Source organism: Kogia breviceps, chromosome 5 (assembly GCF_026419965.1).
Source record: "Kogia breviceps isolate mKogBre1 chromosome 5, mKogBre1 haplotype 1, whole genome shotgun sequence".
In the NCBI taxonomy this organism is placed as follows: domain Eukaryota; kingdom Metazoa; phylum Chordata; class Mammalia; order Artiodactyla; family Physeteridae; genus Kogia; species Kogia breviceps.
The window spans coordinates 94,637,588-94,663,613 of record NC_081314.1 but is presented as its reverse complement, the minus strand read 5'-3'; the positions used below and the strand labels follow the sequence as shown (position 1 = coordinate 94,663,613).

At 38.4% G+C, this 26,026-nt stretch overlaps 1 protein-coding gene across 1 annotated transcript in view; it reads right to left on the bottom strand.

The window, feature by feature from the left end:
- The window catches only part of MORC1 (MORC family CW-type zinc finger 1), a 191,697-nt gene that overhangs the window by 24,642 nt on the left and 141,029 nt on the right, over positions 1–26,026 (bottom strand). The window contains 4 exon segments of the mRNA XM_067035361.1: positions 64–210; positions 3,015–3,087; positions 5,210–5,279; positions 24,831–24,935. Of these exon segments, the coding sequence (XP_066891462.1) occupies positions 64–210; positions 3,015–3,087; positions 5,210–5,279; positions 24,831–24,935 (395 nt within the window).

The following is a 26,026-nucleotide window of genomic DNA, read 5'->3' as shown; positions in this document are numbered from 1 at the left end:
GGAGTTGTCACTGCTTAGAAAATTCAACAAAGCATGTAGAAATATGCTAGTAAGTATCTTTACCTTAAATTAGATGTTAGTTTTCTTACTGTTTCCTTGACAGATGTGCTTTGAGAAGATGTTGTCAGTGAAGAAGCAACTTTACAACCACTCCTCACAGACACTCTGGCTTTGTATCCAGAACTTGAATTTAAATCTTCCACTGGCATACTGGGCAAAAACAAGCCAAGGTTTATAATTTCTAAGTAGAAAGCACATTAGATACTAATAAATTCAGAAATATTAATACACAACAAATGAGATGTTAATACACAACAAATGAAAGCTAGGACATAGATGTAATGCTGAAAACTGTCATTTATGTAGTTATATAAAATCAATTCTCAGGTATAAGAATTACTACTTATTCCTGACAAATCTTGTTTCAAGGTTTTTGGGTAGCCCCAATTAAATAGAATTGGCAGTAATTTATTCTTAATAACAGTAGTCATATACCATTTGTCTCTTATTTGCTGAAAGAGGCTTTTAAACCCAAGTTCTACTTTAGCCTGGGGGAAGGTAGGTACAGAAGGTAGGTCCAGAAATAAAGCAAAGTCAGCTGAAAGAAATATGTAGTCAAGATCTGGTGGAAAGAGAGCATTCCAGGTGAAGTGTAATGATCCTGGGGGAGAAACAATGTAGGGCTGTTGAGAGACACATGAGAAGGCCAGGGCTGCAGGGGCAGAGTGCACAGGAAGAACAGGCAGAGAGAGGAGGTGAGAGGCACTGGCCATGGGGTGAGGACTGGAGTTTATTTTAAGCAGAGCAGGTGCTACCATTGGAGGGTTTCTTCCATGGGAGTGAGGTGATCTGACTGATACATGTTTTAAAAGGGTAACTGGCTGCAGCATGGAGAAGAGCTCAAAATGAGGACACAAAAAGTAGTGTGTAGTGTGTTAATGAGCCCCAAGGCTTTCAGTACCAGGGGAACAAAAAAGCTCAAGAGGGCTGGGGGACACGCAATACGGGAGGCAAAGCTGGGTAGGCAGGTAGGGGCTAGGTCACGTAGGGTCTTATTTGTCAAGTGCAAAGGAGATTTTAGTAATCCCTTCATGCTAACATCCATGAATTAAGACTGCAGCTCTAGAGAGGTTCCAGTGTTTACAATGTATGGACCTTTTTAAAAAAATTGGATAATAGTTTAGATCAAATGGAACTTGCTTCTACTGTCAACAGTTCTTTGTCAGTAATTATACTGCCTAACTTCAGCTGATACTTTTTATAAGATTAAGAACATTATAACTAATGCTTAATTGCCTGTTAAAGAACACTCGCACAATGTCTAAAGCCTATTAATTATAAACTCCTTTATGCTGAAATTTTATTAAAGAAGTCCTTAAATTAATTTTTTTTTTTTTTTTACCATTTTTGGGATGCTGGAAATTCATGCTGGGGTGGGAGGTGGAGGGTAAAATGCACTACACCAGAGCACAGAGATTCCTCCCTGAACCTTTGTTTCTTCTTCTGCCAAATAAAAATAGTGCCTGCCTCATAGAGCTGTGCTGAGGATTACATAATACATACACAGAATTTAGCTCAATGCCTACTAAGTGCTCAGCAGACAGTACCTAGTTATCAATGTTCTTATAATCATCTTTATTATTACTACCACTACTAATGAATTTGCTAAGATTCTCCCATTAAGATTGTTTTAATTGGATAATAGTTCTAACATTCACATTGTAGTTATGCCTCAAAGATTATTTTTAAAAAACACAAGTTCATAAAAGCCTAAAAGTCATGTATGAAATAATACACACACATACAAAAAAACATGTTTTAGTTTTTGGATAGATTTCAAATTTCAACTCAAATTTTAATAAATAATTCTAGGTTAAAGCATCGTCCATAAAATGACCTAACAACAGCACTGGGGGAAAAATTACATCATTTATTCAATCAACAAATATTATAGAATGCCAACTCTGAGGCAGGTGCTATTCTGGACACTAAGGAAACAGCAGTGAGTAAGACAGCCCCTGCTCTCGTGGAGTGAGTTAGTTTCAAGTGAAAATACAGAAAATAAAAAAGCTAGAATGTAAAGTGTTAAAAGAAATAGATAATTGAATAAGATACTTTAAAATAGTAATAAAGGCTCTGAAAGAAATACAGTGGGATGATACAATTTGAGGATGTGCCTTCTCAGAAGCGGGGTGGGCTATTTTAGATGGAGTGTTTGGGGAAGACCTGTCAGAGGCCAGAGTTACAAAGAAGAAAAGATATGAGCCCTGTCCTTCATGAAGCTCACATGCAAAGGGAAGACATACTCAGACGACAATTCCATCTGACGAGAGGAGTTATTCACACTGTGTGTCAGAATGTGGTTGGTATTTAACAAATAATTACTGCGGTTGAATGAACTATGATGCAATCTGATCCCCGCAGTGGTGGCTCTGTGAACACCTGAGTCTGCCCTGGAGAATCGGGGCCCCCAAAGGAGAGAACACTTGAACTGGGTCATGGAGCAGCGTGACGATAAGAATCTCCTTCCTTGAAAACATTTTTTGTTTTCATTCTATTGGATAACCAAAATATTCAGCTTCTATTTAAAAGTGACAAGAGTCTCATGTCAAGAAAATTCTAGCATACAATGATTATTGCACATATGTTTGGCAATAAGATAACGAGCCACACACATAAAACCAGCTCATGATTTCATAGTCATACATATATGTGACATTTTTAGTTCTTTGACTATATTACAATAATTTGAATTACTTGCTTTCTGTGAGCAGGAAGTTAAGCCTGTTCCATTTCATAATTCCCAAATCCTCACAAAAGAAAATGAAAAAGTTTGGGAAAAGGGTAAGAAATCTAGTGTATTCTATTCTTTCCTGTCTCCTTTGTAAAATTTGGTTCCACTCTTAATTGCCTTTGCTTGTTGCTATTATTTTCTTTCTTCTTGTATTTAAACATTGATAATTACTTTTCAACAGTATAATTGTACTCCCTTGGAATTTGTATAATTGCAGTACACTCACCTTTCCCAGTTAGGTGATGAAGGGTTTCTCTTTATTTCTGGAGTACCACTGCACAGCTCCTGTTTTTCTTCAAAAGAACAGACAAAATGAAGAAAATCAATCACATTTTGGCAAATACACAATAAAGTGAACTGAAAGAAGTGTTGGCAGTTCATTAACAACTTGAATATAATTTGGCTTTGTATTCAAACACTCTTTTGTAAAACTGCACCAATATGTTCTTAAGGCAATTTATAATAACCTCTTAATAAAGAATCCAAGAGCCTCTGTAGCTTGTTTTTTGTAATTTCTTTTTAATGATGCTTATTTTCTGCTATTGCTGTGCACGGGATGACTAATGGGAACTGTTCAGTGTCCCTTCTCTCAGCAGCCTCTGCCCAGACAACCACTTGTCTTCCCCCAGTACCTTCCTCTCTTCCATTTTGGGTTCAGGTTCAAAGACATCCTGACAGATCCCAATCAGAAATGTGCATCTAGGAGGGAGCAGAACTTTAAAGCAGAAAGAGACCTACAGTCATCAAGTTAATCTTCTCACTCAGGGAACTTCAGAATCCGAGGTTTAGAGAGGTTAGTGATTTGTTTACAGTCCATAGAAAAGCAGAAATGCTTTGATCCCCTCGGATTGGTTTCAAGAGTGTCTGGGGGAGAGTGTAAGGAATAAGTCAATGTGTTCTTCTTCCAGCTATCTCTAGAATTCTTTGTGATAACTGTGATCTTGTTCCACCAAGTAAACCCTTGCCAATAAGTTTAGGGCCACTGAAGGGCCAAGCGGAACAGGACAGCAACAAGGAAAGGTTTGGATGGTGAGTAAATGGCTGAGGACCTGCCTGACTCCTCTAAGGAAACATAAAAGGGAACAGACAGAGAGGTTTTCCAAGCACACTGCAGGCACAGTTGGTTTTGCTCATGATCTGCATGCAAAGTAAAATTTCTTAACCCATTAGCTAATTAATTCATAATTACAGTCATTTGAAAATATTTCACAATTTGTTCCTTCCAACACCAGGATGAGTATTTGAAATTAAATATTAATTTTAGGATCAAAATTGTATTAACAATCTTTTCATTACAATTTGGAAATCCAACAGGCACATACTTGAAGGCATGTTAATAGGTTGAAACTTCTATAAAAGACTGGCTTTAAAATTAAGAGACCCTTACAAAAGAAATCTTGATTGTGGAATAGCTAATTATCCTAGTTATGATGAAAAAGAAAAAGTGTGATATCTTATGGACCTCACTAATGGGTTCAAATATAAAGATGTGAATAAATGACTGATTAGGTTACCTAAGCAATGAAGTATAAAAGAAGGGAGAGCTTACAGCCAAGAGTGAACATGAAATGATGGCATGGATCAACACAAAAATAACTGGAAATTATGGAGTCAAAATGAACTGAGACCTGTTTAGGAGACTAAGAAAGGCTTTAAAACTTATTTCAGAATAAGAAGATGACAATGAAATTAATGGTCCTGCTGCTTAGGCCCAATGGTATAATTTTACAACAAAAGAGACAATGGTATAATAATAATATAACACATAATAAAAGAATTCTACTAATAATAATGAAGGGACACTAAGAAAATAAAATTTTCTGAGTCTAGCTTGTTTCCAGCTTCTCTATGCAGGGAAATTGTCTTTAGATTGAATATTATCAGATGGCAACTTCATGCTTAAAAGAAGCTCAAGTCTCTCACCTAAGACAAATTACATCCCATGGACATGAAGGAACTAATAAATGCGGTCATTGAACTATTCTTAGTGATCTCAGAGGAATCATGTAAAATAGGGAAAGAACTAAAATGACTGAAAACAGAGGAATGTCATCGTAATTTTCAAAAATAGTTTCTGAAAATTATAGACCTGATATCAATCGTCAGCAAATTTCTAAGTAGAATTCAATGAGGGGGTGACATACGTCCACTGTTGGAATTTCAGGCAGTGAGGTAGGACTGGGGGAAGTGTGCTCAGGCAGGAAGTGTCCCCCGCTCCTCCAAAATGTGTGAGGTTGGCAGCTCACTCTCTACCCACCTCTCCTCCCACTATTGGAACAACAGATTTAATTTTGTTAAATCTGAACTGCTACCAAACTTCTGATCTATATCCTACATAAGATATGCCGCATAAGTCATACTGAAAAAGACTCAAGACATTACAGCTAATATATGTAAACTGAATTCTTTTTTTACCTTCTTTCATAAGAGAAACTTCCTTTTCTTCTTGTTTCAGTGAAATATCAGTGTCACTTTTATCTAAAACCTGAAAAACAAGCTCTGTATTTAAAGCTGTACAAAAACAAAGGACATATAGTAAGGTGCAAAAATGACCTTGAACATCAATGCCCGTATCAGAGAGAGACCATAAAGTTGACAGAAGGACAGTTTAGGGACATGCTATGAAGGGAGACAATCATACGTGTTGTCAAAAATTATATTGGCATGCAGCTCAAGGATGGTTGCAATATAACTGTCATGTTTATGTCTATCATTTCTTTAATGGGATTTTTACATTTCTACCAATATTTGTATAGATATTTTTTAAAAATCCATATCTTATATGGATGTAACAATGGCTCTCACACATGGGTCAAGTGTTTGATCACCAGAAGCAACCATGGAGCCTCTGCTGCTTTGAGAAGGACGATCACACCCCTAGCTGCTACAGAGCAGACACAGAGAATGAGCTCAACATCAGTGCAATGAGAACTTTGAGGAGGTCGGGGCCTGATGAGGAAGAACGTGGGGATGGGGCTGGGGAGCGTACCTGGGAAGTTGAGGGAAGGCACACTTTGTCTTTTGACAGAATCTCAGGAAATCTGCTTAAAATGAGTCGCAGAGCCTTAATGTGTTGAATGCAGGAACCAGGAGGGTTGGTGGCACCTACAGTGAGGGGATGTGTGTGTGTGTGTGTGTGTGTGTGTGTGTGTGTGTGTGTGTGTGGTGTTCGTGATGTGGGCCAAGGGGGTTTCAGAGAGGTTGTGGGGTGGAATATGGCAATCAGAAGCGAGGTCTCCCATCGCCTTGGGAACCCTGTCAACCTATTTTACAAGGCTCACGCAAAAGAAACTTACATTTTGGGAATGCACTTCTTTAGATGTGAGAGAGAGAGAGAGAGAGAGAGAGAGATGGAGTTTGTTTATGCCATCCAGGAAAACAGATCCAGAAGCTCCTTTCACGTATTTTTAAGTGTCTGAGAAGGTGGGGCAAAGGCAGTAAAAAAGGAATCTGAAGAAGACAGGGGTAAAGCAAAAGCTCTGTCTGCTCCTTGATCTGAAGACCCCTGAACACATGCTGAGACACACTGGGCTCCTGACTCCATCACCTGGTGTGAGGTGTAGAGCTGTCAGTTTTCTGGAGCTTACCCATTGTGTGTATCCTTCACCTTTCATTGCCCTCTAAACTGCTAAACAAACGTGGGATGGGGAGGCTATCAACCCTCCTTTTCTCCCCTCCCAGGAAACAAAGGCATACATTTTACATGGCATTCTGGAAACTGTGCTCTGTCAGGAAGCAGGTTAAATGGTCACACATGTAACCTAGCAACGAAAGAACTGCAAGGCCATCCATCACCTTCATTTTCTATTTTACCCAAATTAAGAGAAAGCAAGCCTAGTAGGTAGGGGGAAATAAATAAAACTGATTCTAAGCTACTTTGGCCCATGGCAAGATATTTTTATTCTTATACTGTAAATAAATGCATGCCCCAGGAAGTAAATAAAATGCATATATATATATATATATTTTAACATCTTTATTGGAGTATAATTGCCTTACAATGTTGTGTTAGTTTCTGCTGTATAACAAAGTGAATCAGCTATATGTATACATATATCCCCATATCCCCTCCCTCTTGTGTCTCCCTCTCACCCTTCCTATCCCACCCCTCCAGGTGGTCACAAGGCACCAAGCTGATCTCCCTCTGCGATGCAGCTGCTTCCCACTAGCTATTCATCTTACATTTAGTCGTATATACATGTCAATGCTACTCTCTCACTTCGTCCCAGCTTACCCTTCCCCCTCTCTGTGTCTTCAAGTTGCAGGACAGAAATGCATATATTTTTAAAGTTCATTTTGCAAAATGACTTTAAAATGGTATCTTATTTATTTCTGATGTAACATAAAATCTAAAGTTTTCTCCTGATGTGTTGATATGTAAGGAAAAGCTCCATACTTTGTGTCTCTCCTTTGAAATGAATATTTTTTGACCAGTTTATAAGCAGCATAGACTATTTCCTACCACAGTTAACAGCAACCACAAGATAAGCTCATGAGAAGAACTACTTAGCGCCTTTAGTAATAACCACTTTGTAATAATCTATGACGATCCTGCTCAGGATGTGTTCATTTTTTTTGGTAACTTCTCCTTATGATGGAAATCAGACAAGATAAAAGTATCCAAGCTTAACAAAAATGACAGCACTCCCAGCAGGGAACTCCTGGTGGCAGTATTATTAACACAGCCTCTTGAAATTATTTTTACATTTTATTGTTTGGCTCTCTGCTTTGAGCTCTGCCGTGTGAGGGCTGTTTCCATGATGGTCACATATATTCCCCTCACCCTAAAAGTGTTTCTTACACGAAGCTTTACCGTCTCTAATGCAGGAGAGATTTCCTTCTTTTCTTTTCCTTTCTTTTATTTCCTTTATTCTTTGGCATAGTAATGTTTAAAATATTTTGGATAAACAATTCAGAGCCTACAGTATTTCCTTTTAAATGACACTGTGTAAATATCTGAGTTCATAGGATGCCGCCTTTTTTTTTTTTACAATGTACTTGCAGCTTTGAAGGTCTGGATTTTTTCAAGCTGAGACAAGAAAACATGCAGTTGTCTTTTCAATGACACTATTTGTGAATTTTGATACTTGTGAAGCTCTTTCACATATATTACTTCATTTCATTGTAGAAATGCTCTCCAGCCACTTAGGCTTAACTGTGTCTCATACTCTGCAGTTTGAGGATATCGCTTTCCTAAGATTTTACTTCGGTCATGAAATAGATAATACTGCCCACACAGTAAATGAGATTACAGTTAAGTCTTAACAAGGGGTTTTAGATACCTTAATTAAAATTATGTTAACAACTAGTAGAGTGGGATTTGTCAACTCTCCAAGGTATGCAAAGGATAAGCATAATACCACATGCTCAATTTTGTGAAGTATCTATTTAAGAGGATAAATAAATCATAAATAAGAGAGAGGAAAAAGAACATAACATAGTCAACTGTGTAACACTTTTCTCATTCAACCATCATTAAGGAAGCTTAAGAACTGGTTGATATCACTTTGTCTGGCTTCTTTCCTTCTGCTTCTTTGCCCCTCCACACGACACCAAACATTTTATCAAGGACCCATAAAGGCTACCAGTTCTTGCTCTCCTGCCAAGTTCAAAGGCTCTTCCTGTTTTCACTCTTCCATAGTTAACATTATGTCCTAGGCGCCTCCCTTTTGTTCATTAATTTATTCAGTAAAACTGAGTTCCCAGTTTGAGTCAGACACTGTTATGATGAAGACTATAGAGCTTATTTTCTAGTGAGGGAGAAAGATATTAAATAAAAAGATGGATATGTAATCATGTAAGTTCTCTGAAGAAAAATATCACAGGTAAGAGAAGGAGAATGACCTGGGTTACCCATCTGCCTCTCTGGGGTCACTGTAATCTTCCACACCCTCCTTTCTCCAGGTCTTTGAGTTGCTGTTGATTTGTTTATTCCCCTCAACTTTTTTCTAGTCTTTCCTCAAGCATCTCCCCTCAGTCGGGCCTTGCTTGTCCCCTCTATATAACATTGCTGTCACTCTCACCACACCCACACTGACACTTCCTGTCCCCTTCCTCTGCTCTATTTCTCTCCTTAGCACTTAGGATTGTCTACCATGCAACATATTTTCCTTATTTATCTCGTCTATTGTCTGATTTCCCCACTAGAATGGAAGCACCATGATGACAGGGAGTAGTGCCTAATTTTTTCCTGCTGTATCCCCAATGTCTAGGACAGTAACTGATGCTCCATTTACTCACAGAATAAAAGAAAGTTGAAACGCAAGTCAAGAAAATCCACGTGTGTTGCTGGGGGTAGGGAGTAGTGGAGTCCAGGCATTATGAACAACAAAGGAAGAGGCTGTGAAGGAAAAATAAGCTGACAGTGTTGGAGGCCAAGGAAGGTGAGGGTGACTAGAGTGGAGTGAGAGAAGGAATGAATTATAGGCAGTGAGGACAGCAAGGAAGTCAGGCCAGGTCATGTAGGGCCTTGGAGGGCACTATATTTCATTCTAAGTGTGAGCAGAAGCCATTGGAGGGTTCACCTCTTGCACTGTTGGTGGGAATGTAAATTGTCACAGCCACTATGGAGAACAGTATGGAGGTTCCTCAAAACACTAAAAATAGAGTTGCCATATGCTCCATGAATCCCACTCCTGGGCATATATCCAGACGAAACTATTATTTGAAATGATACATGCACCCCTATGTTCATAGCAGCACTATACACAACAGCCAAGACATGGAAACAACCTAAATGTCCATCAACAGAGGAATGGATAAAGAAGATGTGGTACATATATACAATGGAATATTACTCAGCCATCAAAAAGAATAAAATAATGCCATTTGCAGCAACATGGATGGACCTAGAGATTATCATACTAAATGAAATAAGTCAGAAAGAGAAAGACAAATACCATACGATATCACTTATATGTGAAATCTAAAATATGATAAAAATCAACATATCTATGAAACAAAAACAGATTAACAGACATACAGAACAGACTTGTGGTTGCCAAGGGGGAGGGGAGGGAAGGAAAGGGAATTTGGGATCAGTAGATGCAAACTAGTATATACAGGATGGATAAACAACAAGATCTATTGTATAGCACAGGGGACTACATTCAATATCCTGTGACAAACCATAATGGAAAAGAATATGAAAAAGAATATATGGGGGGCTTCCCTGGTGGTGCAGTGGTTAAGAACCTGCCTGCCAATGCAGGGGACATGGGTTTGAGCCCTGGTTCAGGAAGGTCCCACATACCGCAGAGCAACTAAGCCCGTGTGCCACAACTACTGAAGCTGCACTCTAGAGCCCATGAGCCACAACTACTGAAGCCCACGTGCCTAGAGCCTGTGCACCGCAAAAAAGAGTAGCCCCCGCTTGCCACAACTAGAGAAAAGCCCGCGCACCACAACAAAGACCCAACACAGCTAAAAATAAATAAATTTAAAAACGAAGAATATATGTATATATGTATAACTGAGTCACTTTGCTGTACCAAAGAAATTAATGCAACATAGTAACTCAATTATACTTCAATAAAACTTTAAAAAAAGAAGCCAGTGGAAGGTTCTAAGTAGGAGAATAGCATACTCTGACTTATATTTTGGATGGGATACTCAGATTTTTAGACTGTGGAGGCCAAAAGAAGCAGTGGAATCATTTACAGGGACTACTGCTATAATCCTGGTAAGAAATGTTAGTGAATTGGCCAGGTGGGTAGCTGTGGAGGGGGTAGAACAGAGTATGTGTTTGAAGGCTGATTCAGCAAGATTGGCTGATGGGTTGAGTGCAGGGTGTGAAAGGAGAGAAATTCAGGTGTTGGCCTGAGCAACTGTGAGTGATGTTATTATTTACTGAGATGGGGAAGCATGAAGAAGTCCCTAGGAATTCTTTCCTCTCTTGATTTTAGTAAACTTCTGTGTCCCAACTCTTCCTGGGTAATTATTATTTTTCCCTCAAAGAAAATTTTCCCTCAAAGAAAATTTCAGGGGGTTAAATTATCACCCTTATGCAAACAATGGCTTCCCAGCATCATTAACCCTAACTTCTCATCTGTGCTCCAGTTATTTCCAACTGACTTCAGGACACTTACCCTTGAATATCTTGCTGAACTTCAAATCCTCAGTCTCACCTTTGCCCACTTAGATTCCTCTGGTCAAGTCCTCTTTCTATTTATAATAACATTTTCATTCCAGATTGTGCCATCTCAAAACTGCTGTCACTGTTTAGTCTACAATATGCCTTCCCAAGTTGTGCAATTTTCCTTCAAGATGTTTTACTTTTCCTTGTCTTCTTGTACTACAATCTCCAGGCAGCAGCACCCTACTTGGTTTTCTGGTCTTTAGTTTCTCCTCTTTCCAGTACATCTTCATTATCACAACATTTTCATAACACAAAGAATTAATTCTTTAGATAAAATCTCCATGATTAAATGTTCCTTCTCAAAACTTGCCTACAGGTCTTGACTACTTTCTCCCTAAAGTACAAACCCTTTTCTGGTATTCAAAACTCTTCTCAATGTGATTCTAAGATATCTGGAAATATTAATAAACATTCTCTATAATAACCAAAAAGTTCTCTTCAGAATTCCCTGTAACCACTAGGTAGACTTCTGCCTCCATACCTTTGCCCACATAGTTCTCTCTACCTGAAATACATTCTTTACTCCTTTTCTTGTGTCTTTCCCACTTTTTAAGACAAGTATAAGTCATACTCTTTCCAAAATGTCTATTTTATTTACTCTAGCACATACTGATTTCTTCCTTTCTCTGAAAAAGTATTAACAGTAAATTACAAAGAGTTTTAATTCTTTTTAATAGCCAAGCCTCATATCTACGGGACCCAGATAAGACTAGGATACTGTAGTAGCCTTGACTCTTGCCATGACACTTCAAAACAGAATTCAACACTTGGGTCCACCTCCCAAAAAGAAATCCAACTGTAAAAAGCATTAATAAATATACAGATTTTACTGAAAATTATGTTGAGAAATGGAGGAAATAGTTACACAAGGCAAAAATCAGCTTAAAATTACCATGAAGCGGGTCTACTTTACTTCGTCAATTGTTAGCCTACTCATCTCTCTCTACAAACCTTCCCCTCCAGACTCTCCGATTCTGCAGCACCAGTGTTTTTCTGCTTGTGTGATTACCTCCTTTCTCCTTCCTCCCACCCCTTCCCACAAACACAGGGTCACTCTCTAGCTCTACCTTTTCTTCCACAAAGCAATGTCACTCTCTCAATTTTCATTCTTTACTCCCATCTCCTAGCCTACCCAAAGCTGAATTTTCCTTCTTTGGAATTACAAAGGTGTTTTTAAAAAATAGTTTTTCTGGGGACTTCCCTGGAGGGTGCAGTGGTTAAGCCTTCACCTTCCAATGCAGGGGGTGTGGGCTCAATCCCTGGTCAGGGAGCTAAGATCCCACATGCCTCGTGGCCAAAAAACCAAAACATAAAACAGAAGCAATGTGGTAACAAATTCAATAAAGACTTTAAAAAAAAGATTCACATCAAAAAAAAATCTTTTAAAAATGTTTCTTATAACGCAAAGAATTATATTCATTCTGTCACAAATCATCCTTAATTCTCGTAATAACCTTGAGAGGCGGTAATATTATTATTCCCCTTCTATAGATAAGAAAACAGAAGACCATAAGTTGATACAACTGACATGTGGCATGCAGGTCTGAATGTGAACCTGGGTCAATCTGTCAGAGTTCAGAGCCTGTCTCCTTTCCATAAAATAATGCTAACTTATGGTTTTGTAGAATTGTCTTCCAATTTTTCTGCTCCTTTAGGGAAGAGATCTTTTTTTTTTTTTTTTTTTGGTGTCCTTCAAAATCTCTAACATAGTACTGTTCAGTAAATGTGTCTTGAATTGGTGCATGGTTGCTGATAGTTCACACACTGGCACTTGAATATTTAGATCCATTATAAATTGCCCAGGAGATTTTCCTTTAAGTCAGGGGATGTATCACATATTGTCTTTATGTCTGTAAGTCTGTTGGTGAGTTGATGGATGATGCTATGGAGGGTGAGTATAGACAATTCTTCCTCCAAAGCCCTTGGCGCAGCTCTGGTTTATATCTCATAAGGGGGCGCTCTGTCTGTGAAAGTTCTGATACTGTCAGCAACAATCACAGGACTATACAGGTTCATACAGAGGCAATGGTAACATCATCAACCAGGAAAATTGACTAATAAATGTCTTGCTTTTGAAATTAATGCAACTTTAATCATCAGAAATCATGTTATTGCAATATCAATGCAGTTTCCCATTTTAAAAAAATTTCTGTTAGGAGTCAGAAAAATTTGCATATTTAGGGTGGATGCAGCTGATTTAGGTACTGACTATGCAGGTTATTTGCTTTTCTTCTTTCTTCACCTCTTTTGGGTTACTGAGTCACCTTTTCACTGTCATCGTTATATAGTACTGATGCCAAAACAGGGTACTTATTGTTTTTTTTTGTTTGTTTGTTTGTTTGGGTTTTTTTTTTTTCGGCTACCACAGAACAGAAACCTAGACATTGGAAACTCATCAGCTCTTCCAGACATTCCTCAGCTTTTGTAACATACCACAGAGGCCCCATCAATGACCCCAGGGATTCAGAGTGAGTTGATGTCTTTCCTGAGCTGGCATCAGCTTCTTTTGAAAGATGCCCTAAAGAGCTAACCAGATGTACGTGGTAAAGGATTATTAGCTCATGCCAAAGCAGGAAGATGGTTCCATCTATTCATTCCTTTATTCATCAATATTTCTTCAGCCCCAGAAAGTATCACACTCTGGACTAGATGCTGGAGGTTACATCTTTCAGAGTAAACCCCAGAGACTCCACTGCCAAACTCTTAAAATACATCTGTCAGTGGTGATATGGCCATTGAGTTTTTTAAATGTCTGCAGATTGGGAAAATGAAATGAATCCATATGCCAATCTGCTCTTGAGGCCAGGTGCAAGGCAAAAAAGACCTAAATGACCAAAGAGGACAAAAGGGCCAAAGCCAGTCCAACTAAAAAGGTAGGATGGTTCCTGGTTATTAAACAGGCAGGTCCAAACTGACTTAAAATAACCACACCCATACATATTCTTTCACTGCCTTAGCAACTGATATTCAGAGCAGAAACTGAAAGAAGATTATTATAAAATATAGAAAAACAACAAATACTAGTATAGGAAAAAGGTAAATGTTGCTTCATATGAGAGTCAGAAAATCTGCATAATGTCAACTTGGAGTACATGCTCCACCAAGATGAACGAAAGCATGCCCATGTGTAAGAAAAAGTACTTTCATCAGTCTGACTTACATATCAGAATATTTTTCCTGCTCAATTTCTCTAACTTACTGTTGGCATTGGTAATTTTATCCCCCTGGTGTTCCTGCATGTTGAAGCATTCTTCCAATTGATCGTCTGCTTGCCTGACAATCTGCTGTGGTTTGGCAACCTAATTTTCCCAGTCACCTTTCAGAATAGATCCTCTAGGATGTCTATTCTGTATAGTCACTTCTTACATCTCAACTGGTGACATAACTTGAGACTGCTTACCTCTTTGACAAGATGCTTGGGAATCTAGTCCCATTGCTTCATTTTTATTTTTATTGCTTCTATTAAGCATGGTACAGTGACAGCTGATCAGATTGCATTACTCTGAGGGGCACTGGGATCCTACGGAGCTCATATGTCAAATTTTTGCCTGGAGTAAAGTTGAAGTGCCAATTTATCACATAGCAGTGCACAAGGAGTTTTTAATTGAACTTAGACAAACCCTTAATTACAACAGTACCACAGGGCATTGCTCCAGTAAAGCAGAGCTGTAGCAAGCTTCACTCAGATGTTGATTCCCCTGACATCTGTAAGCGGTGCAGAAAAGAATTTCTCTTTCCTCCCCATCTGGGGTTAACTGGGACATATTTGAACTCTACACATGGGTTTGTAAATGCTTGAGACAGAAACAGTTCAGAACATCCAGTATTCATTAAAAGAGAGGGCAGGGCATGTGTTTTGAGATGGAAGATGGGAAATAATAGGATTTCCTGGAGGCCAAGGGTCAGGAGCCACCAGCTCATGGGAGGGGTTGGTACTACGGTTATGACCGCAGCCATATTACTAGACTCATAATCTTGGGCAAGGAGAAGACTGACTCTCCTTTCCAGGAATCACCCCTGAGATGATGATCCTGATGATTCCTATGTGATTCTAGGTTGACTGGAAAGAAAAGAGTCAGATATTGAGCACAAAAGAACATTATGTGTAGGGTCCGATTTGGGGTGGATAAGGTCAGAAATGGGCTAATTGGAAGTTGGCTTAATCTGGGCAAGGAGTGGATGATGGCTTGATTTTTTTTTTTAATGAACTGAAGACTCCTGGCTGGAGAATGCTCATCTATGAAACTTTGGAAACCTGTCTAAGCCAAAATATTCAAATCCTCACCCCTGAGAAAAGTGTATTTGTACACTCCAACCCACCTGTGTGCAATGGGCTGAACTGATGTGGGGGTCAGCCCATGCAGATGGGCAATAAAGGGAGAAGTCATAATGAGGAGTGGTTAAGAAAGTGGGAGCTGAGGTTGAACACCTAGGGTTTAAGGTGACCAGTTCTTGACTGTGATCCTGAGAGAGTTTATTTTCTTCCTCTGTAAAATGGGGATGAAAAGAGAATGTACCCCTCAGGTTATTAAAAGGATTAGATGAGATAATACATGTGAAGAATAGCAGCTGAATTTCATCACAGCCACATGGAAAAAGGAAAGGCTAACTCCACTAAAACACACATGCATGCGCACACACAGTAGAATTTCAGAGCAATACAATTTTGCAGGAGATGAGATAATAAATAGGAATCACACTAGTTGCCCTGAAACGGGGGACAGAATGGTAGCTGTGCTAACAAGATTGTGTAAAATAATGAAAGAAGTTTGCTGCAGTGCAGACTGATGGCTCCACACATAATGGCTCCAAAGGACCAAGCAAGCAGCTATCTAGGGCATTCTGAAGAGGATTAAGAGGTCCTTAAAAAAAAAAAACTCATTATTTTTATGATAGTTTTTTAATCACTAAAAAAATGTCTGGGGTTTTAACTGAATCCCAGTTGGAAACTGCCACAGCCACAAACGACATATGCAAGCAAGCTCTTACCAAGAGCACTCTCATTGCATGGACTTTGAAAATGAATGGCCCACCCTGGCTGAAAGGCCAAGCACAAATTAATATTGAAAAAGAAAATATGCCACAGAAGTGACACCCACAAACTATGTGATCAAAAGCAACAGGAGAGACTCTGGGAGGGCTCATGCCAAGGAGCACTTCCCAGAAATTCTGCTGTCAGTGTCCTCATGGTGACACAAAGCCACACCCTGCCCCTGCAGGAGACCCTCCAACAATAGCAGGACAGGCTCTTGGTGCTCCAGCCAGGTGTCAGGGCTGTGCCACTGAGGTGGGAGAGCCAACTTCAGGACACTGGTCCACAAGAGACCTCCCAGCTCCAAGTAACAACAAATGGCGAAAATCTCCCAGAGATCTCCATCTCAACACCAATACCCAGCTTCACTCAATGACCAGCAAGCTACAGTGCTGGACACCCTATGCCAAACAACTAGCAAGACAGGAACACAGCCCCATCCATTAGCAAAGAGGCTGCCTAAAATCATAATAAGGCCACAGAAACCCCAAAACACACCACCAGACATGGACCTGCCCACCAGAAAGACAAGATCCAGCCTCATCCACCAGAACACAGGCACTAGTCCCCTCCACCAGGAAACCTATACAACCCACTGAAGAAAACTTAGCCACTGGGGACAGACACCAACAACGGGAACTATGAACCTGCAGCCTGTGAAAAGGAGACCTCAAACACAGTAAGATAAGCAAAATGAGAAGACAGAGAAACACACAGCAGATGAAGGAGCAATGTAAAAACCCACCAGACCTAACAAATGAAGAGGAAATAGGCAGTCTACCTGAAAAAGAATTCAGAATAATGATAGTAAAGATGATCCAACATCTTGGAAATAGAATAGAGAAAATGCAAGAAATATTTAACAAGGACCTAGAAGAACTAAAGAGGAAACAAGCAATGATGAACAACACAATAAATGAAATTTAAAATGCTCTAGAAGGGATCAATAGCAGAATAACTGAGGCAGAAGAACGGATAAGTGACCTGGAAGATAAAATAGTGGAAATTACAGAGCAGAATTTTTAAAAAAGAATGAAAAGAACTGAGGACACTCTCAGAGACCTCTGGGACACCACTAAATGCACCAACATTCGAATTACAGGGGTCTCAGAAGAAGAAGAGAAAAAGAAAGGGACTGTGAAAATATTTGAAGATTTTATAGTTGAAAACTTCCCTAATATGGGAAAGGAAAGAGTTAATCAAGTCCAAGAAGCACAGAGAGTCCCAAACAGGATAAATCCAGGGAGAAACATGCCAAGACACCTATTAATCAAACTATCAAAAATTAAATACAAAGAAAACATATTAAAAGCAGTGAAAGGGAAAAACAACAAATAACACACAAGGGAATCCCCATAAGGTTAACAGCTGATCTTTCAGCAGAAACTGCAAGCCAGAAGGGAGTGGCAGGACATATTTAAAGTGATGAAGGAGAAAAACCTACAACCAAGATTACTCTACCCAGCAAGGATCTCATTCAGATTTGATGGAGAAATTAAAACCTTTACAGACAAGCAAAAGCTGAGAGAGGTCAGCACCACAAAACCAGCTTTACAACAAATGTTAAATGAACTTCTCTAGGCAAGAAACACAAGAGAAGGAAAAGACCTACAATCACAAACCCAAAACAATTAACAAAATGGGAACAGGAACATACATATCAATAAGTGCTTTAAATGTAAATGGATTAAATGCTCCCACCAAAACACACAGACTGGCTGAATGGATACAAAAACAAAACCCGTATATATGCGGTCTACAAGAGACCCACTTCAGATCTAGGGACACATACAGACTGAAAGTGAAGAGACTGAAAAAAGATATTCTATGGCTTCCCTGGTGGCACAGTGGTTGAGAGACTGCTTGCCGATGCAGGGGATATGGGTTTGTGCCCCGGTCTGGGAAGATCCCACATGCCACGGAGCGGCTGGGCCTGTGAGCCATGGTCACTAAGCCTGCACGTCCGGAGCCTATGCTCCGCAATGAGAGAGGCCACAACAGTGACAAGCCAGCATACCGAAAAAAAAAAAAAAAAGATATTCCATGCAAATGGAAATCAAAAGAAAGCTGGAGTAACAATTCTCATCAGACAAAATAGACTTTAAAATAAAAACTATTACAAGAGACAAAGAAGGACATTACATAATGATCAAGGGATCAATCCAAGAAGAAGATATAACAATTGTAAATATTTATGCACCCAACATAGGAGCACCTCAATACATAAGGCAAATACTAACAGCCATAAAAGGGGAAATCGACAGTACACAATCATAGTAGGGGACTTTAACACCCCACTTTCACCAATGGACAGATCATCCAAAATGAAAATAAATAAGGAAACACAAACTTTAAATGATACATTAAACAAGATAGACTTAATTGATATTTATAGGACATTCCATCCAAAAACAACAGAATACACATTTTTCTCAAGTGCACATGGAATATTCACCAGGATAGATCATATCTTGGGTCACAAATCTAGCCTTGGTAAATTTAAGAAAATTGAAATCGTATCAAATATCGTTTCCAAACACAACGCTATGAGACTAGATATCAATTACAGGAAAAGATCTGTAAAATATAAAAATACATGGAGGCTAAACAATACACTACTTAATAATGAAGTAATCACTGAAGAAATCAAAGAGGAAATCAAAAAATAACTTGAAACAAATGACAATGGAGACACGACGACCCAAAACCTATGGGATGCAGCAAAAGCAGTTCTAAGAGGGAAGTTTATAGCAATATAATCCTACCTTAAGAAACAGGAAACATCTCGAATAAATAATCTAACTTTGCAGCTAAAGCAATTAGAGAAAGAAGAACAAAAAACCCCCAAATTTAGCGGAAGGAAAGAAATCATAAAGATCAAATCAGAAATAAATGAAAAGGAAATGAAGGAAACAATAGCAAAGATCAATGAAACTAAAAGCCGGTTCTTTGAGAAGATAAACAAAATTGATAAACCATTAGCCAGACTCATGAAGAAAAAAAGGGAGAAGACTCAAATCAATAGAATTAGAAATGAAAAACGAGAAGTAAAAACTGACACTGCAGAAATACAAAGGATCCTGAGAGATTACTACAAGTAACTCTAGGACAATAAAATGGACAACCTGGAAGAAATGGACAAATTCTTAGAAATGCACAACCTGCCGAGACTGAACCATGATGAAATAGAAAATATGAACAGACCAATCACAAGAACTGAAATTGACACTGTGATTAAAAATCCTCCAACAAACCAAAACCCAGGACCAGATGACATCACAGGCAAATTCTATCAAACATTTAGAGAAGAGCTAACACCTATCCTTCTCAAACTCTTCCAAAATATAGCAGAGAGAGGAACACTCCCAAACTCATTCTATGAGGCCACCATAACCCTGATACCAAAACCAGACAAAGATGTCACAAAGAAAGAAAACTACAGGCCAATATCACTGATAAACATAGATGCAAAAATCCTCAACAAAATACTAGCAAACAGAATCCAACAACACATTAAAAGAATCATACAACATGATCAAGTGGGGTTTATTCCAGGAATGCAAGGATTCTTCAATATATGCAAATCAATCAATGTGATACACCATATTAACAAATAGAAGCAGAAAAACTATATGCTCATCTCAATAGATGCAGAGAAAGCTTTCGACAAAATTCAACACCCATTTACGATAAAAACCCTGCAGAAAGTAGGCATAGAGGGAACTTTCCTCAACATAATAAAGGCCATATATGACAAACCCACAGCCAACATCATCCTCAATGCTGAAAAACTGAAACGATTTCCACTAAGATCAGGAAAAAGACAAGGTTGCCCACTCTCACCACTCTTACTCAACATAGTTTTGGAAGTTTTAGCCACAGCAATCAGAGAAGAAAAAGAAATAAAAGGAATCCAAATTGGAAAACAAGAAGTAAAGCTGTCACTGTTTGCAGAAGACATGATCCTATACATAGAGAATCCTAAAGATGCTACCAGAAAAGTACTAGAGCTAAACAATGAATTTGGTAAAGTGGCAGGATACAAAATTAATGCACAGAAAACCTTGCATTCCTATACACTAATGATGAAAAATCTGAAAGTGAAATGAAGAAAACTCTCCCATTTACCAATGCAACAAAAAGAATAAAATATCTAGGAATAAACCTACCTAAGGAGATAAAAGACCTGGATGCAGAAAATTATAAGACACTGATAAAAGAAATTACAGATGATACAAACAGATGGAGAGATATACCATGTTCTTGGATTGGGAGAATCAACATTGTGAAAATGACTAAACTACCTAAAGCAATCTACAGATTCAATGCAATCCCTATCAAATTACCAACGGCATTTTTCACAGAACTAGAACAAAACATTTCACAATTTGTATGGAAACACAAAAGACCCCGAATAGCCAAAGCAATCTTGAGAACGAAAAATGGAGCTGGAGGAATCAGGCTCCCTGACTTCAGACTATACTACCAAGGTACAGTAATCAAGACAGTATGGTACTGGCACAAAAACAGAAATATAGATAAATGGAACAGGACAGAAAGCCCAGAGATAAACCCATGCAAATATGGTCACCTTATCTTTGATAAAGGAGGCAAGAATATACAGTGGAGAAAAGACAGCTTCTTCAATAAGTGGCACTGGGAAAACTGGACAGGTACATGTAAAAGAATGAAATTAGAACACTCCCTAACACCACACACAAAAATAAAAACTCAAAATGGATTAAAGATCTAAATATAAGGCCAGACACTATCAAACTCTTAGAAGAAAATGTAGGCAGAACACTCTATGACATAAATCACAGCAAGATCCTTTTTGACCCACCTCCTTGAGTAATGGAAATAAAAACAAAAATAAACAAATGGGACCTAATGAAACTTAAAAGCTTTTGCACAGCAAAGGAAACCATAAACAAGACCAAAAGACAACCCTCAGAATGGGAGAAAATATTTGCAAATGAAGCAACTGACAAAGGATTAATCTCCAAAATTTTCAAGCAGCTCATGCAGCTCAATAACAAATAAACAAACAACCCAATCCAAAAATGGTCAGAAGACCTAAATAGGCATTTCTCCAAAGAAGATATACAGACTGACAACAAACACATGAAAGAGTGCTCAACATCATTAATCATTAGAGAAATGCAAATCAAAACTGCAATGAGATATTATCTCACACTGGTCAGAATGGCCATCATCAAATAATCTAGAAACAATAAGTGCTGGAGAGGGTGTGGAGAAAAGGGAACACTCTTGCACTGTTGGTGGGAATGTAAATCGCTACAGCCACTACGGAGAGCAGTATGGAGGTTCCTTAAAAATCTACAAATAGAACTAGCATATGACCCAGTAATCCCACTACTGGGCATATACCCTGAGAAAACCATAATTGAAAGAGTCATGTACCAAAATGTTCATTGCAGCTCTATTTACAGTAGCCAGGAAATGGAAGCAACCTAAGTGTCCCTCAACAGGGTATGGATAAAGAAGATGCAGCACATATATACAATGGAATATTACTCAGCCATAACAAGAAACAAAGTTGAGTTATTTGTAGTTATTGAGTTATTTGTAGTATTTTTCAAATGTAAAACAGATAGCTAGTGGGAAGCAGCCACATAGCACAGGGAGATCAGCTTGGTGTTTTGTGTCCACCTAGAGGGGTCCGATAGGGAGGGTGAGAGGGAGATGCAAGAGAGAGGAGATATGAGTATATAAGTATACATATAGCTGATTCACTTTGTTATACAGCAGAAACTAACACACCATTGTAAAGCAATTATACTCCAATAAAGATATTAAAAAAATAAAAATAAAGTAAAAGCCTGATTTTTGAAGAGAAGCCCAATTAGAATAAAAATTCAATTTTATTACTGTAATAAAATCTGCCACACCCCCCAAAAAAAGGATTAAGTGGAGTAGGAGGAGGAAGAAGTTAGGAAAACAGATCAAACTGTTATAACCCTGAGCCACAGCAGATGAGGTGATCTTGGAGATTATATGACAGTATAGCTGAAATAATCAGCAGTGGTCAGATTCAATATAAATCTGAAAAGTAATCAATATTCTTATCATTTTACTTGAAATTGCACAACTGTTGGTATAAGAGCCAGAGTGACATGTGCCTGAAACTTGGAAGAGGGGGAAATGTAATGTCCTAATATGAAAAAAAATCGTTTCCGAAGGCAGACTGACAGACATTAACAGTACACAAAAGAAAGAACGTGCCGACCGGAATAGAGATGTTCTCCATATAATGTGAATAAAACACACTCAGAAGAGCACAGGGAGGCACAGGATGAGGGTGCTGGGCCAGTGCCCTTTTAATGTTACAGTTGCAATTGGTAACATCAACCCTGTCATCCCATGTGGGGAGATGGACACAGTGGGCTGTCTTTGCTGGAAGCCCTCTAAATATTCAGGCACATAGCTCACCAGCACCATCAGACTGTAACTGGCCAACCCATGCAGACTGGTATAAAGGGAAAGAATACACGACGAAAGTCAGAATGTATCTTCCAAGTGGACTGAAGCTGGATTTATCTTTTAAATGACTTAACTGCCGTTATGATATAATACAACAGTCTTGGGAGTTTGGATAATGTGAAGTCATTCCTGTGAGATGGAGTTTCTTTGTGGAGCTGAACATATATTTTGGAGCCTATTACATCTGAAAATAAGATCCTGGGCTGCAGTAATTTCACCAAAATAATAAAAACCACCTAATTGCAGCAGGTGGTGGGTAGCCAATTGCTCTTCCTTAAGTGATAACCTCTTGCAGCCCTGCATACCCTCCTTCTTTAAATTTGACAGGTGCAAGGTCAGAATTAAAGCACATGCACACACACATACACAACACAAGCACCACAGTTAGACGATAACTGGGGAGGAGCCCAGGGGTTAAGAACAATCTTTTTTTAACTTCTGAGTTTAAGAAGTCCAGGCAGACAAGCATGCAGAAGCAATTATTTCCTACTTGAACTGCTGCAACTGCAGCCAAACAGAAAAATTAATGGGCATTACTGGATAATGTACAGTATTTATCCAAATTAATTAGATACCATGAATTTGAAAACAGACTTCCTGTCAGGATCATAGAACACAAATAAATCACACCACACACATTCACACAAGTAACATAAGAACTTGAGAAATATTATATAAAAAGCTAGCAAAAATTTTAATATAAATGTCATATCTAATTTGTGAAAAAGCACTTGCTAAAAGCTGCATGAAAAGCTTAGGTGACAAAGCAATGGCTACGTGAAAAACACACAAAGACTTTGAAGATTCTGCAAAGCAGGTCATGACTAGTAATATTCACAGGTACAGTTATATCACATTTGTCTTGAAAGAGGTAAAGAGGTTGAGTTATTGACAACATCAGTTGTAGTCTTCTTTTCTGGCCTCTGATTAAAGTTTGACCCTTTTCCTTTTGAAAACATGTTGGTGCTTACTTTATTCACATCCTGGATTTAACTGTCAATAAATTCTCTTTCACAAATCACTCCTAGAGCTTTTCAACATCCCTTCAGATACCTTCTTAAAACAATTATAATGATGGATGAAATGATATGATGGTTGGGAGTAATGAGGGTGGCAAGGGAGGGGGAGGATACAGATGAAACAAGACCAGCCAGGAGTTGATAATTGTTGGAGCTGGGAAATGGGCACATTCGGGTTGACTGTGCTATGTCTGAAATGTTCCATAATGAAAACTTCTAAAAATAAAACCTCCATTACTGTTATATCATGTACTTTGTGACAATATTATTTTGCTGAAGAGCACATAAATTAGGCTAAAGTCAGAAGACATTATGCTCCTCATTGTCTCATTTATAATTGAAACTTAATCTACAATCCTAAATAGCATTTTGAGGTAATTTACCTAAAGACATGTATAATGACACAGGCCTTTTTCTAAATACTCTCACTTATATTATTATGTCAGAAAATAACAACCATCGTGGCAACTATAGTTATTCTTATTTCAATTGAAGTTTAGTTATAAGCTTCTTGGCAATTGAGGTATAAAGAGAAATACAGTGAGTAATAAAATTCATATTCTGATAAAAGAAAGGATGAAATTGATTTTTTCCTGATATTAAATGTAAACATTCAAATGAACCTTTTTATTACACCACAAAGGGCTCTCTATAACATAATGGACACTGTCTTTAACATGGCTTCACAGATGAAGTGTTCCTCATATTCCTTGAGTCGATTCTTCCTATACGCTAAGGGCTTTCACACTTGGTTCAGTGAGAGAAGCCAACTTTGCTGGGGTCTAGGGTACGGTAGTCCAGATATGTAGGTCTTTGAAACTGACTAGCAAGTTAGAATCAGGGATACACAATCTATAGAAGTAAATGGAAAGTATGTCCATATTTCTTGAAAAGACTTCTTTTAGCAGGACTTACGGCAGTGGCCTAATTTAAGTCAGATTAGAATTATACTTTCTGGTGAGAATCCACACTGTGAACTACAGAAAGGTTCTGATGCTTTGGATTTGAGCATGCAGGTTTTGAGATGAACTTCCAGTTTTATATATATATAGACACATACACATTAACATAATATTAAAGCTTTCTCACCCTGATAACTAAAATGAAAAGCATTATGGACTAGTGGTCAGGAGGTATAAGTCCCAGTTGTATTTTTACTAGTTTCTGTAGCTTTGGGCAAGCAACAAACTTTCTGAGTCTTGTTTCTTCACCTAAAAACTAGGTTATCCAATTAAACGTTTCAATTACTTGAGGCACTAATGTGAAATGATTCTTGGATTCTTCTCATCGTTATGGAAGTGAATAAAATTCAAGGTGTCATTTAGTCAGTAAAGTTTATCTCACCTGGATTATATTCAAATTGCTGTTGCTGGTTTCAACGTCAATCAGAGCCTTACATTCCTGCACAGGGTTTTGTCTCTGCTTCCTCTTCATTTCCCAGGAAGAGGCCTATAGCAAGGTATTAACAAAAAATATACAAGGATTAGTAGCAATCAATGGTACACATTAAACCACCTTCGCTCTTTCCTTCTTCAGCCTCTAGTAACTGCTGACTTCTGTAAGATAAACAGAAGAAACTCATTTTTTGATCTTTACCTTCAAGAAGTATGACTTAGATATGCACATGTGAAGCCTAAATAATAGAAAACAACAACAAAATAATATTATAATGCAAGTTAAGTATGAAATGTGTGGTGTAGATTATGGTGCTCAATGGTGAATCAAAGGGCTTGTAGTATTTTGCAAAGAATCTGCATGAATTACTGTCTATATACTGAATATATAATGTCTCATATGGATATATACATTGTTCTTAAAATTTATGCAGATGTCGCTGGGGGAAATAAGATATATATTCATTTCAAAATATCTATGATGGCTTTCTTTTATTTTATTATTTTTAAAAATAAATTTATTTATTTTATTTATTTATTTTTGACTGCATTGGGTCTTCATTGCTGTGAGCAGGCTTTCTCTAGTTGCAGTGAGCAGGGCTACTCTTCATTGCAGTGTGCAGGCTTCTCATTGCAGTGGCTTCTCTTGTTGCAGAGCACAGGCTCTAGGCGCATAGGCTTCAGTAGTTGTGGCACACAGGCTCAGTAGTTGTGGCTCGCAGGCTCTAGAGCACAGGCTCAGTAGTTGTGTGCACAGGCTTAGTTGCTCCATGGCATGTGGGATCTTCCTGGACCAGGGCTTGAACCCGTGTCCCCTGCATTAGCAGGCAGATTCTTAACCATTGAGCCACCAGGGAAGTCCCTATTACATTGTTCTTAATCAGTAGATACTGAATATGCCTAGTATCATGTGATATGTCTGCAGTCATTAAAAAATTTTTTTGACAGTTTCAACATACATTTTATAAAATATTGGCTATATTCCCAGTATTGTACAATATATCCTTGTAGCTTATTTTATACATAGTGGTTTGTACCTCTTAATTCCCTACACCTATATTGCCCCCCTTTCCCTTTCCCCACTGATAACCACTAGCTTGTTCTCTATATCTGTGAGTCTGTTTCTTTTTTGTTATATTCACGTTT